This window comes from Oryza brachyantha, chromosome 4, assembly GCF_000231095.2.
Source record: "Oryza brachyantha chromosome 4, ObraRS2, whole genome shotgun sequence".
NCBI classification, from domain to species: Eukaryota; Viridiplantae; Streptophyta; class Magnoliopsida; order Poales; family Poaceae; genus Oryza; species Oryza brachyantha.
The window spans coordinates 6,390,012-6,405,374 of NC_023166.2; the positions used below are offsets into that span (position 1 = coordinate 6,390,012).

The 15,363-nt window shown below is 41.3% G+C and overlaps 2 protein-coding genes across 5 annotated transcripts; one reads left to right on the forward strand and one right to left on the reverse strand.

The window, feature by feature from the left end:
• Positions 1-9,622: 9,622 nt before the first annotated feature.
• On the forward strand, positions 9,623-12,776 carry LOC102719196 (probable ribonuclease P/MRP protein subunit POP5). 4 transcript variants are annotated; one of them, XM_015836313.2, is made up of 5 exons: positions 10,252-10,569; positions 10,663-10,901; positions 11,007-11,144; positions 12,292-12,419; positions 12,546-12,776. In XM_015836313.2, exons 2-5 carry the CDS (start codon positions 10,727-10,729, stop codon positions 12,564-12,566), a joined length of 462 nt encoding a protein of 153 aa, XP_015691799.1. In that variant the 5' UTR covers positions 10,252-10,569; positions 10,663-10,726; the 3' UTR covers positions 12,567-12,776. The 4 variants fall into 4 exon arrangements, with proteins under 4 accessions (XP_006652158.2, XP_015691799.1, XP_015691797.1 ...); XM_006652095.3 differs by lacking the exon at positions 10,252-10,569 and adding an exon at positions 9,623-9,759 and having other exon boundaries at positions 10,747-10,901; positions 12,292-12,776; XM_015836311.2 differs by having other exon boundaries at positions 12,292-12,776.
• An 804-nt stretch (positions 12,777-13,580) lies between these two features.
• On the reverse strand, positions 13,581-15,026 carry LOC102711254 (protein phosphatase 1 regulatory subunit INH3). The gene is made up of 2 exons (XM_006653188.2): positions 14,479-15,026; positions 13,581-14,063 (listed from the first exon to the last, which is right to left on the reverse strand). Exon 1 carries the CDS (start codon positions 14,872-14,874, stop codon positions 14,506-14,508), a length of 369 nt encoding a protein of 122 aa, XP_006653251.1. The 5' UTR covers positions 14,875-15,026; the 3' UTR covers positions 13,581-14,063; positions 14,479-14,505.
• Positions 15,027-15,363: the final 337 nt, after the last annotated feature.

Here is a 15,363-nt window from a genome sequence, read left to right on the forward strand (position 1 = left end):
TTAACGACTCAATACAAATCCTGGATTCGCACAGCAAACCCATTAACGGCAAAACTAGAACATGAACTAAACCCGACTTTGCACGACAAGACAGAACATGAATGAATCGCGGATTCGCATAGTAGAATTGCACTGAAACACACATCGTGAAACGCACGGTAGAAAAACGATGGGATTAATGACTTGTTAAAGTAGAATTTATCAACCCATTAAACAACTTAACGAATGGTCAACTTACACGTACGAAACAGCGAATTCACGTGATAGATTGACGATCCAGTAACGACACACACTTAAAACCTAGTGGCAGCATGGCACGTAACCTAACCTCGCGCGGCAAAACAGAGACGACAACGACTCACAGCAGCAAGGGGCAGCGAGAAAGTGACTCAGCCAGTGGCTAGGACTTTGGCAATGACAGCGGCGGCTCGGTGAGGGAGCAGTGACAGTCGGCAGAGATAGGGAGGAGTAGCGGCTAGCGGCAGTGCACGGGGGCGGTGGTGGTAGGGCGGCAGCGGCACATGGGAGGACGTAGTGGAGGAGGCGGCTGGTGAAAAAAAGAGGGAGAGTGACTGCTCTATAGAGGGGGGGAAAAGATATATAAACTGTTTACACCAAACTTTAGTAAATTCCAGTATTAGATTCGGATAAGGAAAGGAACAATCGCCGAAATAAATTTTATCCGGAAGAGTTTGAATCCGACAGAGAATCGTGAAGACCAAGGCTTGGCGGCGTAAATTTATCTGTTAATTAGAGTTAGTTAGGATTTTATTTTATCTCTAAGAGATTAGAGTTCGATCGAGACTTGTGTGTGTTTTATGTAGTAGGAGTTAGAGATAGAGTCTGCATATTACTAGTTTGTTATTTCTTTTTATCTATTAGGAGTTGTATGTCGTGTCCAACACGGCCTAGCCTCAACCCGAGGGTATAAATATGTATGCCCGGAGTCATTGTTTTTTATCTACACATCAATTAGATCAACTTCTTTCGGCGCATCACCACCCTCTTGTCCGAGGTTTTCAACTCCGGCGGAACTTGGCACCTGACGTGGGGCTGCATCGTCTCAATCTCCAGCAGAGGGGTAAGTCCATCGTTCCGCCGGGCCACGGTAATCATTCGGCTAGATTAGAACTGTCTCGGTTCGGTCTGATCTTCTAATCTAGTTGCGTGATTGCTAGTTATCGTATCAGTTTCAACTTAGACCACTTTCGTGTTTTGAGTTGATCTAGTCGACCACTTTGGGCGATCTATGTTGGTTTGATATTCGCCGTTTGACATATTCAATCTAGTACTGTCTCGATTCGGTCCAATCTAGTAGATTACGTTTATCAGATGGTTTATATCAGATTGATGTATCTTGCTCATTGTTTTATCGGAGTACCAGCCAATAAGTTATCAGTTATCGGCTCATTAGCTTGATTGCAATCTAGATCTATTTAGTATCTACCCTGACATTGCCAGGTTTAATCTTGAACTGTCTCGGTTAGGTCCGATCTTCTATGATTATTCTTAGCAATCTAGGCTAGATATTTTATAGATATTGGTTGTTTGACCGCCGTCTATAGTCGATGATTTTTGCCGATCTACATTCTTATCATATTTACATCAATAGAGCAGTCGATTGTCTTACTATATTATTTTTATACCAATCGGCTTGATTTAGTTAGATCGGCAGTTATTTATGTTGCATCGGCTTATGAGAATTATATGTAAATTGGGTTTAGTCGATCGTAACACATGATTCATTGTTTATTCCAAGTAATTCGGTGATTTATTTATTAGCCTTATCGATCTTCATGTTTCCTATAATCATATCGTGCTCGACTGCATACTGTCTTGGTTAAGTCTAATCTCTGTACGTCTAGTTCGATCTGATTATAGGGACTCGTCCCATCGACCAAGGCTAATGAGTAATTTAGCGGATTACGTTGGTCTAATATTTATTTCAAGTTTATTTCGAATAAGTTTCTAGCCGATCCAAGCTTTTTGCAGCCGATCGATCATCCTATCGGCTAACTGTTACAGCATCAACATTCGATCGGCTGGATTATTAGTTACCTATCGGCTCGATAGCCGATCGGATTGTTTTACTGTTTATCTTATCAGTTGCAGGATCAAACTGACTGGCACGCCCGCGCATCATTGTAAGAATTTAGGTCCTGCACTGGAGCTATCTAAGATTGACTCCCAGGCCTTTGTGTGTGACACGTCAACGTTCACATTTTGACATCAACACAAACCTAACAAACTTAGGAAACCTGTCCCTATAAAAAAGAGAGATAAAGAAAGAGATAGAGTCTGTATGAGAGAGTGAATCTTACTTGACTTGGGAAAGAGGGAGGGGGATTTGGCCACGTGGGACAGGGGAGGCAAGGGCGGCCCAACTGGGTGGGGGGTGGCCGGCCGGCCTAGGCCACGCGCAAGGCCCATGAAAGGGGAACTCTAAATCTAAAAGAAAAAGGAAACAATGGGTTGTCGACTTTAAATTAAACTTTAGATGACTTTTGTTCGTTAAAACTTTAAGCCAATTTTCATGAGATTCCAACTATAGGTCCAATTAGTAAATTTTGACACAATGAACAAGACAAATGCATTCATGTCCTTTAGGTTTAATTAATTAATTATTTTTTCTTAATTAACTCTTGACTAAACCGCATGATTTCGCTAATTCCTTTCTGAATTTCAATTTCTTTGCTTAGCGAAAAACTTGGGATGTCACAGATATTGTTATCAATGTAAGAGAAAAATTAAATAGAACCTCTGCAAGAAAAAAGTGTGATTTCTTCATAAAAGTTCTACCCTTAAGGCCGTGTTCGTTTGAGAGAAGGTAAGTTAACTTACACTGGCATGAAAAACTTAGTAATAGATTAATATATGATTAATTAATTATTAAAAAGTATAAAATAGATTAATATGATTTTTAAAACAACTTTTCTATAGAAAGTTTTTGCAAAAAAATACACCGTTTAGCAGTTCGGGAAGCGTGCGCGTAGAAAACGAGGGAGTAGGTTAACTTAGAGGGGACAACGAACGCGGCCTAAGTGAAACTATAACTTATTTGCTAAGGCCTCTTTTCCTAATTGTTATCTTGCCGTCTATGGTTCTTTGCAGGGACATATACTCAGGCGCTCTCTCGTTCGCTTGTCATTCTTTGTAACCCCAAAGCTATATAGAGAATATAATGAGCAAGAACAAGCCCAGCTTGACCAATCATAGTTGAAGCACTATGCAATTCAGAGTTTACTTTATTAAGACAAATATATTTGTTTTTTCTGTAAACTTTTCTCAATCGCTCAGAGACAGCTAGCGCACTTAGCTTGATGCTTGTTTGCATTTGGTTCATAAACCGGAATGAACAAGGTTTGCGGTGCTAGAAAAATTCACAAATTAAAGAAATGCTCCTCGCATGTGCAGCATTTCTCTATGGAAAGCTGTATAGCGTAACAGATGACTGCACCATGTGATCCACACCAACCAACGAACAGGGATCCTAACGTGCGTTTGTGTTACTCTCTGCCACAGTGAGTTTCTGCCCAGGTGAGTTACCAAAGTGGAGGATCCCATTCTGAAGAAATGTTACCCAATGTTTTGTTGTGTAAGGTTGGTCATTTCTTCCTGAGGCTTCACATCCCCATAACTATTTATTTTGATCGAAATAAAGAATTACAAATCAACAAGGTGTACTCTTAAAGTGATTGTTTTGGGTACGTAGATGAGAAAGCATGGGGTATGGTCATTCTATATGAAAGATGAACATGGTAGTTTCCCTGTATAGCAGAATTTTTTTTTCTTCTTCTGATAAATGAACAAGCGAGCAGATGTAAAAAATATGTCATATGTGAGCTTCAGAAGATATTTAATAAACTGTCATCTTGCATACAAGAAGATTACGTGTCGTTTTCATACTTGTTTAATAGTTTTAATCCATGTGCGGACACCTGCTAAAGTGTAAGAACAAAGTTTTTGAAATGCAAGTGACAAGTAATGTTGTCTCTATCCCAAAATAAATTGATTCCTAACATATCAAGAAATATTTAGTAGCGAGGGAACACTAGTTAGCTGTCCTTCATTAATAGGAAGGTATTGTTAGTTCGTGTGAAGGTGAGTGCTAGCAAATTCCATCGTGATTTGTCCTCCGAAAGAAAATCAAACAACGTTTACATTAGCCAACTATAGCCAGAGCTAAAAGACCTATCTTTCAATAATTGTTACTTGTCAGAGAAAAATAAGGATAATACAGAAGAAAATCACACACACATACATATATATATATACACACATATTAGTATTTTTGTAGGGCAAGAACAATAGCTTTTTACTTGGCAATAATGTACCCTTGTAATGTTTATGATGTTTTCAGATTTCGTTATGTATTGAACATCACAAATTAAACCGTGTGACAAATTTATAGAATTGTCATAGATTGGACGTAATCCGCGACGTTTCTGAACCGTCATATAATAGCCCTAGGCCCGTGTACCCCAACCCAAGCCCAGTGTTAGTGATCACAAATGTTAGAGAGTATTTGTCATACACTAAATAGCCACGTCATTATGAACATGACATGACCGCTGACATGGATACTGATGTGTACAATGATGCCACCGTCATGGCCCATTTATTTATGGGTCAATATCAAAAGTGGCCCACTTAGTTTAACTGGATAATTTTGGCCTACTAGTTATTTCAATCTCACCACTAATTTGGGCCATTTTTATGTCACCGGTAAATAATCCGGCTTACTAAATTTTACCCATTTGTCAGTCCATTTTAGCAAGTGCCATTCCAGCACAAGAGAAGCCATATAGCTTGTATAAATAACATTGTTACTTACTTACTTTATTAACGGAATAAATTAGATAAATACAACATCTCATTAAATCAATAACATCCGGTACCAAATCAAATACAAAGTCTCATGCTATTCCATCCAACATCATATCACATAAGTTTACATCCAATATCACATGATACTAGCAATCCACCATGGCACACAAGGCACTCCACAGTCAGTATAGGTTTGGATTCAACAAATATATGTAGATGCAGTATAAGCATGTAAAACTAACAAACCGTGTAGCTCAACCCAGTCTACCCATTTGTTATTGATGCCCCTGTTTCCTTCACTTGTTGTGTCAGATCATCCATTTGTGCATGTTGGGTATTGACAATCAATCGGAGCTCAGCATTTGTCCTCTTCTCCACATCCATCTCTGTTTGAATGTTCAATACACTCGATCTAGGCTGCCCATTCTGGATGCCCACATTCTACCGTAAGAACTAATGCAATATGGTTATAAATGTATTAAAACTAGTGAGGCAATATGCAATATGGTAAATAGATGAACAAACTATCACCTTCATCGGTCATCTGATTGTCACAACCAGGATAGCCAGTGCCATCATCTCCATCAACCATGATGGTGTTGTCATCATGTTGGGCGGAGCCACCTAAAAAAGGTAACCTGTGAGAATCCATTCATCAAATCATAGGTAATAGAACAATAGTTCAAAAGGATTACCTTCATTGGCCTCATGGTTATACCCATTAGGTCAGTGAATGGCATCACCTCCTATGGTCATTCTACTTAGGTGATGGTCTTTTGATCCGTCGATTTGATTACTATTTCATATGTCGTAATTTAGAGTAATCCTAATACAAGACACTGGTCATGATTTTATATCCTTCACACTATAAAATTATTACTAGACATCCCTCGTACAAAGTAAACACTACTAATTCTGTCAGAGATATGGGCCTGGGGTATCCCCTGTGTATGTGTGGCGCACGGCTCCATGGGCCCATGAGTCCAAGTCCCTGGAAGGGGAGGTCAGGCCCTAGAAAACTGCGTGCCCCTAGAGGAGCGCTGGAGGGGTCGGGCCGCCCCCGACGCACTCGGCGTAGGGTTGCGCGTGCGGGGCCCACCATGCTACGGATGCGGCATGTCCCCAGCGGCCAACCACCGCTTTTATGGCGATGGGAGGGCATCTGGTGCATGCCACTCCGCATTCATTATAGGTGTATGCGCGCGCCTCGTTGCATTAAACATGGCTGCAAGCGCACGCCTCCATCTGCGTCCCTCCCTGAGAAAAAGCAAGGTTGGGCAGGATATCCCTAACCACGTAGTGACATCCCTGTCACCGTAGTGCAGGGATGGCCTGTGTCCCTCGTGTTGCCGTCGCATTAAATGCGATGGACGACCACGTGAGAGGAGTGGTGGCTTCTCGTTCAGAGCAATGGGTCTAAGAGACGCACCCAACTCCACCCACTGGTCAAAGGCACCCGACAAAGACGGCATGGTGACATGTTGTCTAACAACAACCTCCGTAGCAGTCCCAAGGAGAAGGACCTTTGTACGCCGCAGGCGGGAGAAGCCATGGCCCTTGTGGTGTCCCCTTACAGTATAAAAGGAGGCCCAGGTCAACGGAAAGAAGAAGGACCAGACAAGTAGAACATTCTCACAAAAGCTTGTAAAGCATTTACTGCCATAGTGCACAAGCGACAGGAGTACAGTATTACGCCTCACGGTGGCTCGAACCTGTATAATTCTTCTACGTCCACCAATGGGCCTGCCCCTCCCCCCGAAACCTCTCTGTTGTACACTTGTTTCTGTTGACAAGGCTTTCGGGCCCTAACTCGCACCCCTGCGCCGAACTCAAAAGGGGGTCCCATGGTCCCCCGCTCGACGAGCTCACGCTCTGACAAATTCATATTTAAATTTAATGTTGTAATCTCTCATTGTCTTAGATATTGTGTATCTTTGTTCATTTACTCACATGTCACATTATCTTATATAACTGACTTAATTCTATCGACACCATTGTGTTATTGCATTGTGAATGTCCTCTACTTAATTGAGTTTGGTATGTAAAATCAAGAAGATACACTGAAGTACGTCTTATATACCATGGGTTGTCATTCCCATTAGACATTCATTATTCTCTCCTTGAAAGTGAAAAGGCCTATGTGCATATTTCAATATCTTTTTTCCCCTCTCCAGGCAACAATAGTAAAAAAAATTAGAGACATTGATGCTCTACAGTCTGAGAGGTGTTTGTCGTGTAAACAATGATTTGTCAGTGAGACAACAGCACTTTGCACCGACTGGACTTGATTACATAGAGCATAGGACGAATTTAGTGTACTGAGGATGGGGGCCTTGGACCCCACTCAAAATTTATGCTTTTCAGATATATCTAAAGTAGTATGACCTATGTGCCCTAACTTCAATGGAAAAATAGTAATATATCATTAGAGCTTCTATAAGTTGCAATGAGATGAATTTCACTTAAATGCATGCCCCTAGTCATTTTTCATCCTATGTCCGCCCATTATACCTTGGACAAAGGAAGGATCGGTAGCAGATCACTTTACCACTTGGTTTAGATCGTTCATCAATACTTTGAAGAATTAAGACTCTAGTGCAAAGGTCAGAAGTGGTTTATCACAGTGAGTTGCCAGTCTAGTGAGTTGCTATACTGGATTATTGAAATATAATCAGAAGAGGCCCTTTGATTTTAGTTGAAGGACTATCATTTCTTCCAAAGGCATCGCATTCCTATCAGTAGCTTCGTTGATATACCCTCTAAAGTGATTCTTTTAGGCGAAAGAAAACATGAATGGGCCGTTCTTAGCATGTCCCCTTCCCTACTTAGGAACTGTCACACATTGCAACGTGAATATGAATGGGTAGTTTTCTGGTTTGCTATGAGACATTTAGTGAGATGTGGATGATCAAGATGGGATTTGTCGCTTCTAGTTTATGGGAGAATCTTGTGGGCTCGTCGATATAATGAATCATGGAAATATCTAGCCATGACAAGTGAAAATCAGCCACTAGAAAAATAATTATGTTATTTAAAGGATGGCACATGACTTGCCCTATACTTGATGGATATCGTGCGGTAAAGGGACATGATAGTTTTGTAACCATTTCAACACATTTGCTGACTGACTAAGAATTGATGCCATATGGTTATAAAATATATCTTCTCTATACGTCCTTGCTGCAGGATATATCATGCCAAACCCTCTAAACTTTTTTTAGAAAATTATTCATAATATGAAAAAAAAAAGCATTCTCTTTGCTCTGCAGATGGAAAAACATTCTTCACTGTATTCTCTAAGCCTTTGAAAGCATCTGTGCAAACATCAAGTAGTGGAGGATCATCTATTGCCATCTTTAGTTGATGCATGAACCAAGTTCAATTGTCATTATTTCTAAAGCCATGAAACCATAAGTTAGTAGATACATCTAATTGTGTCCATCAACTGCTACAGTTGTGGCTAACTAGCCATTCCACCACCCATTAAGTGTAGTAGACTCTATGCTCAAATAAGACTTACAACCTTTCCTGAAACCATCAATACATGGTTTAAGAGCAAAAAAACAGTGGAAATATACTTGCCCATCCACTTGAAACACATCAATCTCCACGACACTCCCAAGGCACCTCTTCATCTTCATGTGAACAACAACTCAAAACTCTTCCCATTTATCATAAATCTCGACAAGACCATTTCTTTAGCCTGCCATACAGTATCATATGAAATTAGTCACCTTGTGTTCTTTTTACAACTTGTCCTGCAATTCCTTAGCACATATATTTGGATAATCTCTAGATACTCACTGTTTTGCCAGCAACCCACTTTTGAGATAGAGCTATATTTTTCACCCTCATGGTAGAAGCACAAGTATGCTGATTAACTAAAACTATCACCTACAAAACACACATTTCATGAGAATAATTTAATTTATGAAATAAATATTGGAAAGCAAGTCAATTTGTTCACCTCTATAGTGTTTTGCCCTTTATGTTTGGTGTCATTTTTTCTCCAAGAACAATCATCGTTAGACTTGCAAAAACACCTACTCCTCATTGATGACAAATTGTTGCACTGTCATCTTGAATTCCTCCATTGTTGGGTAGATTGTGCCTACTTCCATTGGTGGGTTGCTCTTATCATAGGAAATCACCATCTCACTAGGTGCAACATCACTCCAAGGAACTGAAGCACCATCATATGAAATCACCATCATAGTAGGTAAGACATCATCACTAGTAGATACATTTGTTGTGTCCTCTTCACCCAATCAAAAGGTATACACATTTGATTTTCACTCATAAGTTCAATTCGACCTTCCTCATCATGTATCTCTATTATTTATAATTTATCCCAATCCGTAAGCTCTAGTTCAGACCTAAACAAATGTAATCCTATCTGTAAGCACATGAATATATGATTGGATATAGCACTACACATTAAAAAAAATAAAATAACTAAGAGAATACCTTTGCAGATCAAGTATTGGAAGATCGTACTTCATTGTTGGAGGAGCAAAGATGGGTAGCAAAGACCTAGCTAGGGCAATAGCACTCACTGGTTCATAACATAGTCGTTGCAAGGACGTTCTTGATCGCGAGCAAAGGGTAGGCGGGACAACAATAACCACGCCAAAACCAGCCACAACCAGGGGATAGGCGGTCAAGTCCACATCGAGGATAGGGTAGAAGAGGCTGGGGCACCCTCGTCGACTACCTTGCCGTCCATGGCCACCTGCTTGTATAGGGAAAACAACGTGACAAGGGAAGAGGAGGGCGGGAGAAGAGCATAGGTGGGCGCAACCATGAGAGAGTAGTGCGGGGCGTGCACGTCTGTCGGCTAGCCGTCCATGACCGCTGATGCGTCAAGCAGTATTGGAGGAGGATCAGGCGATGACCTCGTACGAAGCGTTTGCATCAGGAGGAAGACAAAAGGTACACGTCTCTTCATATCCATGTAGTGTAAAACATAGAAGGGTAAGAAAGCAGATTCAAATACACACAAAATACACACCATGGCAATGAAATCAAATAACCAGTGTTTGAAGTTCTACTTTTGCGAATTCCATGTTTGGAGCCCCAAATAACCAAATTTCTTGGTTGAGTTTGCGCACGGCTCCATGACCTGCATGCTGCAGCCACTCCCCGATGATTTTTTATTTTAAAAACATTTTTCATAAATAATTTTATTACTGAACCTCGGAGGAAAATATTTGCACCGTATGAACATTTTAGCCACGCCGCCAATATTGGCGTGACAAAACAACGCTGCACACAGAGTTTTTGGCGTAGGCTCTACCACTGACACCGGTTACGTGACAGCGTTGTGTCTACACCACCAACACTAACGTGGCCAAAAGGTTCATATGGCAAAATTATTTGTTCAAACAAAATTATTTATTAAAAAGGTTTAAAAAAATTCCTCCCCGATCCCCCGACCTCCTCCTAGGGTTTAGCGTGCGAATGTCCGGCGGGCGCCGTCGCTGGACTCACCGGCGTCGCCGCCCCCTCACCCCTGACTCCTCTAGTCCTCCCCATCCGCCCTCCCAGCGCCTCGACCCTCTCTCCCGACGCCTCGCCACAGCCGGCCGGCGAGCTCCCCACCTCCCCGCTCTCCCTTGCGCCGGCCCAGAACGGGGGCTCCTCCTCTCATCCGCCCATTCTTCTCCTCCGCATCTCTTCTCCTCCCCGCCTGCGCCGATCTCGTGAGCTGGGGTGCTGTCGTCCTTCCCTGCATCATCACCAGTGAGCGCCCCTCCATCCATCCACACCCTCTCTTTCAATCCACGCACTCTTTTTTTTCTCTCTTATGGAATTTGCATCATTAACCCTAGATAGGTTCTCTTTTTTGTTCTCAAAAGGTTTAGGTTTTGGGCGGGGGTTCAACTGAACCCTGGTTGCCATGGTTCATTTCAAGAACAGGTACATGGTGATGGAGGCCTTCTTCGACGCCACGGGGAAGGGCCAGGCCGACCCTCTCGTTCTCACCCAGCTCAATGTCACCAAAGCGATCAGAGACAGCATCCAGCTCAACTTTGGGGAGTGTGGCATTGCTGCCTCTCTTGGATCGTTGCAAGGTTGTGCCACTTACATTAGGCCGACATGAAATTCTTCTCGATTTTTTTTTCTGGTTGTGTGCGTCGCGTGATTTTGAGATGTTTATGACTACTCTTGATCTGCAGTGAAGTATGTAAATCCGATAACGAAGCTTTGCGTGATCCGGGTTTCTCGCGAAGATCACCAGAAGGTGTGGGCCGCTATCACCATGGTGAGGAGCATTGGGAAAATCCCTGTTTCATTCAACCTGCGGGATGTGAGTGGTGAGTTGATCACTTCTGATATATATACATAGTACAAATCAGTCTTAGTTGTAGTTCTGTTTTTGGAGTAACTTTATTTCACAGTCTATCTTTTTCCTCAGTATGGGAATCCCCAACTACAAAACTGTCTGTCTGACCATTCTGTGTTACTTTAGTTACTCAACTCTATTGTTTGTCAAACTTGAATTGATGCAACTTAAATATGTTGTGATCTTGATATCCTTGCTTTTGATGCTACCTAGAGAGGACTTTAAATTGAATGTTGGATTGTACTAATTTGCAACAACTTCATATGTGCATCTCAGTATCAAATTGGATTTTAACAGTGACTGGACTATAGGTGACTGAATTGTAGTTATTGTCTACAACTGATTCGTTCATGATATTTGATTTTTCCACATGAATTTGTTGTTGAGTGCCAGTATTGTAATTGATATCCTTTATTCCTATCTATAACCATTATAACAAAAAAATTAAATGGAATGTTTTAGCAACAATTTCATATGCCATCTTATTACAGAAGTATAGAGTTCATTGATTCTCATTTCCAAATTCGATCTCATTTACATTTTCCAAAGTGGCATCCTATTTAAAACCTTATTGATTATAGTGTTTTGGTTGCATAAATGGATAAACCATTTCTTTGTGGAACCATGGATATTTCTACAAGAAACTTTACCTGCACATCTCAGTACAAACTTGGATTAGTAGTGAGTGGTGTATAGATCGTGGAACCAAAGCAGTTTGATGTTTGTATGATGGTTGATTTGTGGCAACATGAATCTATTCTTTCTTCCTTTCTTACTTTTTTTGCAAGACATATATCTATTACTGATTATCTGAATTCTGGATATTCCAGATATTCAATGTAAGGTGAAGTTCAGGTGCTATCAGCATTGCTGAATGCATCTTCTTTAATTTACAGTGACACGAATACTACAGTTCTAAACTAAATTTCTTTCTACTTGTGACTTCAAAAAATATAATGTTTGGTGTTTGACTCTAAGCATAACGGAGTCTCTCCTTTTGACTGGTCAGTGGTCACCATCATGTACTTTGACATGTTTTGACTCGTCCTTTTTGTTTATTACATTCCTAAGCGAAATGTTTGCAAGAGCTAATTATCAATGTCATTTGCTTCTATCAGGAAGTATCAGGGCCTGCAAGAAGGCTGCGTTGGAGTGTGAAGAAGCAAAGTTTGAGTATTTGAAGCTGGCTGCCGGTGATCGTATAACGCCGAAGTTCTTGGAGACCATGGAGAGCTGCTTTGACAAAATTAAAGGATTAGAGAGCTAATGGATTCGTGTATCTTATACAGTTTAGCATATTAAACGGAAGCTGGCTGCTGGTGATCGTATAACGCCAAAGTTCTTGGAGACCATGGAGAGCTGCTTTGACAAAATTAAAGGATTAGAGAGCTAATGGATTCGTCTACCTTATACAGTTTAGCATATTAAACGGTAGGGAAATAGGTTGACAATTTTGATGACTGATACGTTGTTACTCAATCATCATTGAGCCTGTTTTCTGTGCGAGAAATGATGCATAACGATTGAAAGAAATGTTCTCAAATCCTATGTTTATATGCAGTGTTTGTTGTTCAGCCAAGAGAGGTGTTTGTTTTGCTGGCAGCCTGACGACTAGTTTGGGATTACATTTTTCACGCTGGTATCTCGAGCTTGAGAATCCTTGGTGTGCTAATATGCTTTGTATAAAAATCACGGCTGCAACCTTTCATCCAAGTACAATTTGGAGCATCAGATCCAAGACCACGCAGGGTTACACCTTCAGATCAACGAAGATACAATCAAAACACATGTAAGCCCTCAAGTTCCAGTTTATAATCAGGATACAATTGTCATGGCCAACAGAACGGCACAGGCTGCAACGTGAATTAGGGCTAAATTGAAACATTCATGGGTAATTGTCACCCTCAAAACCACAAGCCTTGCGTTGCTACAGTTCCATCCACAAACATGATGAAACACATTTCCTGCAGTTCTCCAGAATATTTCAACAGCCGATGGAAAGAATGGTATGTTTATTTCCCCTGAAAATATAATGGTCATTTTCACCAACAAAAAAACACACCAGATGGAGGCTTGAACTAACAAGGGTTCCAGGCTTCCAGCCCTCCGGGAGCAGACAAGCTCTGAGTCATACTGGTACCCTGGATCCTTAGTTATACTGACAAAGATAAACATCTCCCCATCCTTTAGTAAATTGACAAACAACATGACAGCCTTATATGCCTCTAGTAGAACAAGCCAAATGTAGTCTCTGCTAGCACAGGCTGAATACAGGCGCACTTCAAATTCCATAATGTTGTCGACTGAACTGACAAGTTATAGCTAACTCAGAGCTATTTGTGATTTGTTAGTATTTTGATGTTGTCAATGAATGAGAATGACTTGATGACTGCATTTGCACTTAATAATTGAATAACACAAGTGTCTGAATTTTGATTTCTGACATAGTGACCAATGGCCAGAAGTAAATCGTGTTTTGCATACTAATGAGCATCATCCTCTGGAATAAAGGTATGATACTTTGGGGCAAAATATTTCATCATCACCACATAATACACTGCTATTAATGTGAATATTATACAACTACCAACCTACCATATAAAAAAGAAAGAACAAGAGTATTTTTGATGCGACTAAGTGGTGACAACAACAACAGCGGCAGTACTTGATACATCTCAAGAGAATTGCACAGGAGCAACAATAAATTCAGCTATACCGTACAACGTTCATCTCTTGCAAATGCCACACAAGGTAAAGCTAGCACAGCACCCAGAATCGCAACACAAAACAAAGCAGTATAATTTCACCTAACGGTTTTCGCACGGACAAGCAATTCGTTCCCTTAAAATCATAACTTCACGCATTGATGCGGAGTTCCATGAGAAGATAACTGCAAACAAAGCATAGAAACATCAGTAACAAAATAATACAAGCATAACAAATTCAATAGTGGACATATGTTTACAGATATATGGGAGTAGTTTCAATTGCAGGTCAGAATAATTTGATCATTGAGGCTTCCAAATTTCTAAAACGATGAACATCATATCAGTGTTCTTGCAAATCAAATGGCATGGCAGCTGAAATGTATTGAACAAGAGTACTTTTAACATGTCTAATTTGCTAATTGATTTCCTTAATACAAACATGCCACGCATGGGAACTGAAATGTATTAAACAAGAGTACTTTTAGCATGTCTAATTTGCTAATTGATTTCCTTAATTACAAATTGCAAAGCTACCATAGAAACATGGCTTTTTCCCCCCAAATCCACCAAACCAAAAATTACTCAGTAAAGGCTCACCAGCTCGTGCCAATTCAATCGAAGAGATCAATGGGCGTGGCCATGGGAGGACGACGAGCAGCACGCGCCGCCACCGCTCGTCCCCTCGCCGGCGTCCGCGGGGGGGCTCCGGCGGCCGGCGTCGGGCTCGTCGTCGCTGCAGTCCTCGTCGAAGGGGATCTCCTTGTGGAAGATGCAGCACTTCTTGGAGCTCTTGCGGCCGAGGGACTCGTTGTCCACCGTCCCCTCCTTCCAGGTCACCTTCTTCTTCGCCCGCCGCTTCAGCCGCAGCACCACCGACTCCGCGGCCGGGGGCGCCGCCGAAGAGGCCGCCGGGGCGGAGGACGACGACGACGACGGCACGGACGCGTCCACCGTCACGGTCACGGATCCGGTCGCCGGCGCGCGCGTCGCCATGGCCGGATCTTCTTGGATCCCCTTGCGTTTCTTGCCTTCTCTCTCTCTCTCTCTCTCTCCTCACCTTTTTTTTCTGTTTTTTTTCTTTTGCTTTTTTTATTGAGCGGTGGTGTTTAGAAGCAGGAAATCTCGTCAATTTAAGGCTTTAAGCCCAAATTGAACGCTGTTTGTGGGAGTTTTATATAATTTTTGGAAACAGTATTTTTTGCGAGTTGACGATACAAGTGGGATTTGAATAATGATCTTATATTCCTTTTGACCATTTATGATTGAAAAAAAAATTGGATACTTCTTTAGACTTTTGACTAGAAACTGAATCATAATGAGAATATTTATAAGGATAAGTGCCGTTAAATCGCTAATTTATATAGGGAAGTTTAACTATTTTGATGTTCAATTTTCACCACGCGTAAACTACCATATATGGGTTACTGTGAGGCATTATGTTTTGGTTTTACACTCCCAAGCACTAACTTGGAAGAAACAAAA

What these genes read in the sequence shown, in the direction of transcription:
- LOC102719196 (XM_015836311.2), top strand. Translation starts at nt 10,727, where the DNA reads ATGGTTCATTTCAAGAACAGGTACATGGTGATGGAGGCCTTCTTCGAC. An exon ending in CTCTCTTGGATCGTTGCAAG is followed by an intron (nt 10,902 to 11,006) that starts GTTGTGCCACTT and finishes CTTGATCTGCAG; the next exon opens with TGAAGTATGTAAATCCGATA. An exon ending in CAACCTGCGGGATGTGAGTG is followed by an intron (nt 11,145 to 12,291) that starts GTGAGTTGATCA and finishes TGCTTCTATCAG; the next exon opens with GAAGTATCAGGGCCTGCAAG.
- LOC102711254 (XM_006653188.2), bottom strand. Translation starts at nt 14,874, where the DNA reads ATGGCGACGCGCGCGCCGGCGACCGGATCCGTGACCGTGACGGTGGAC.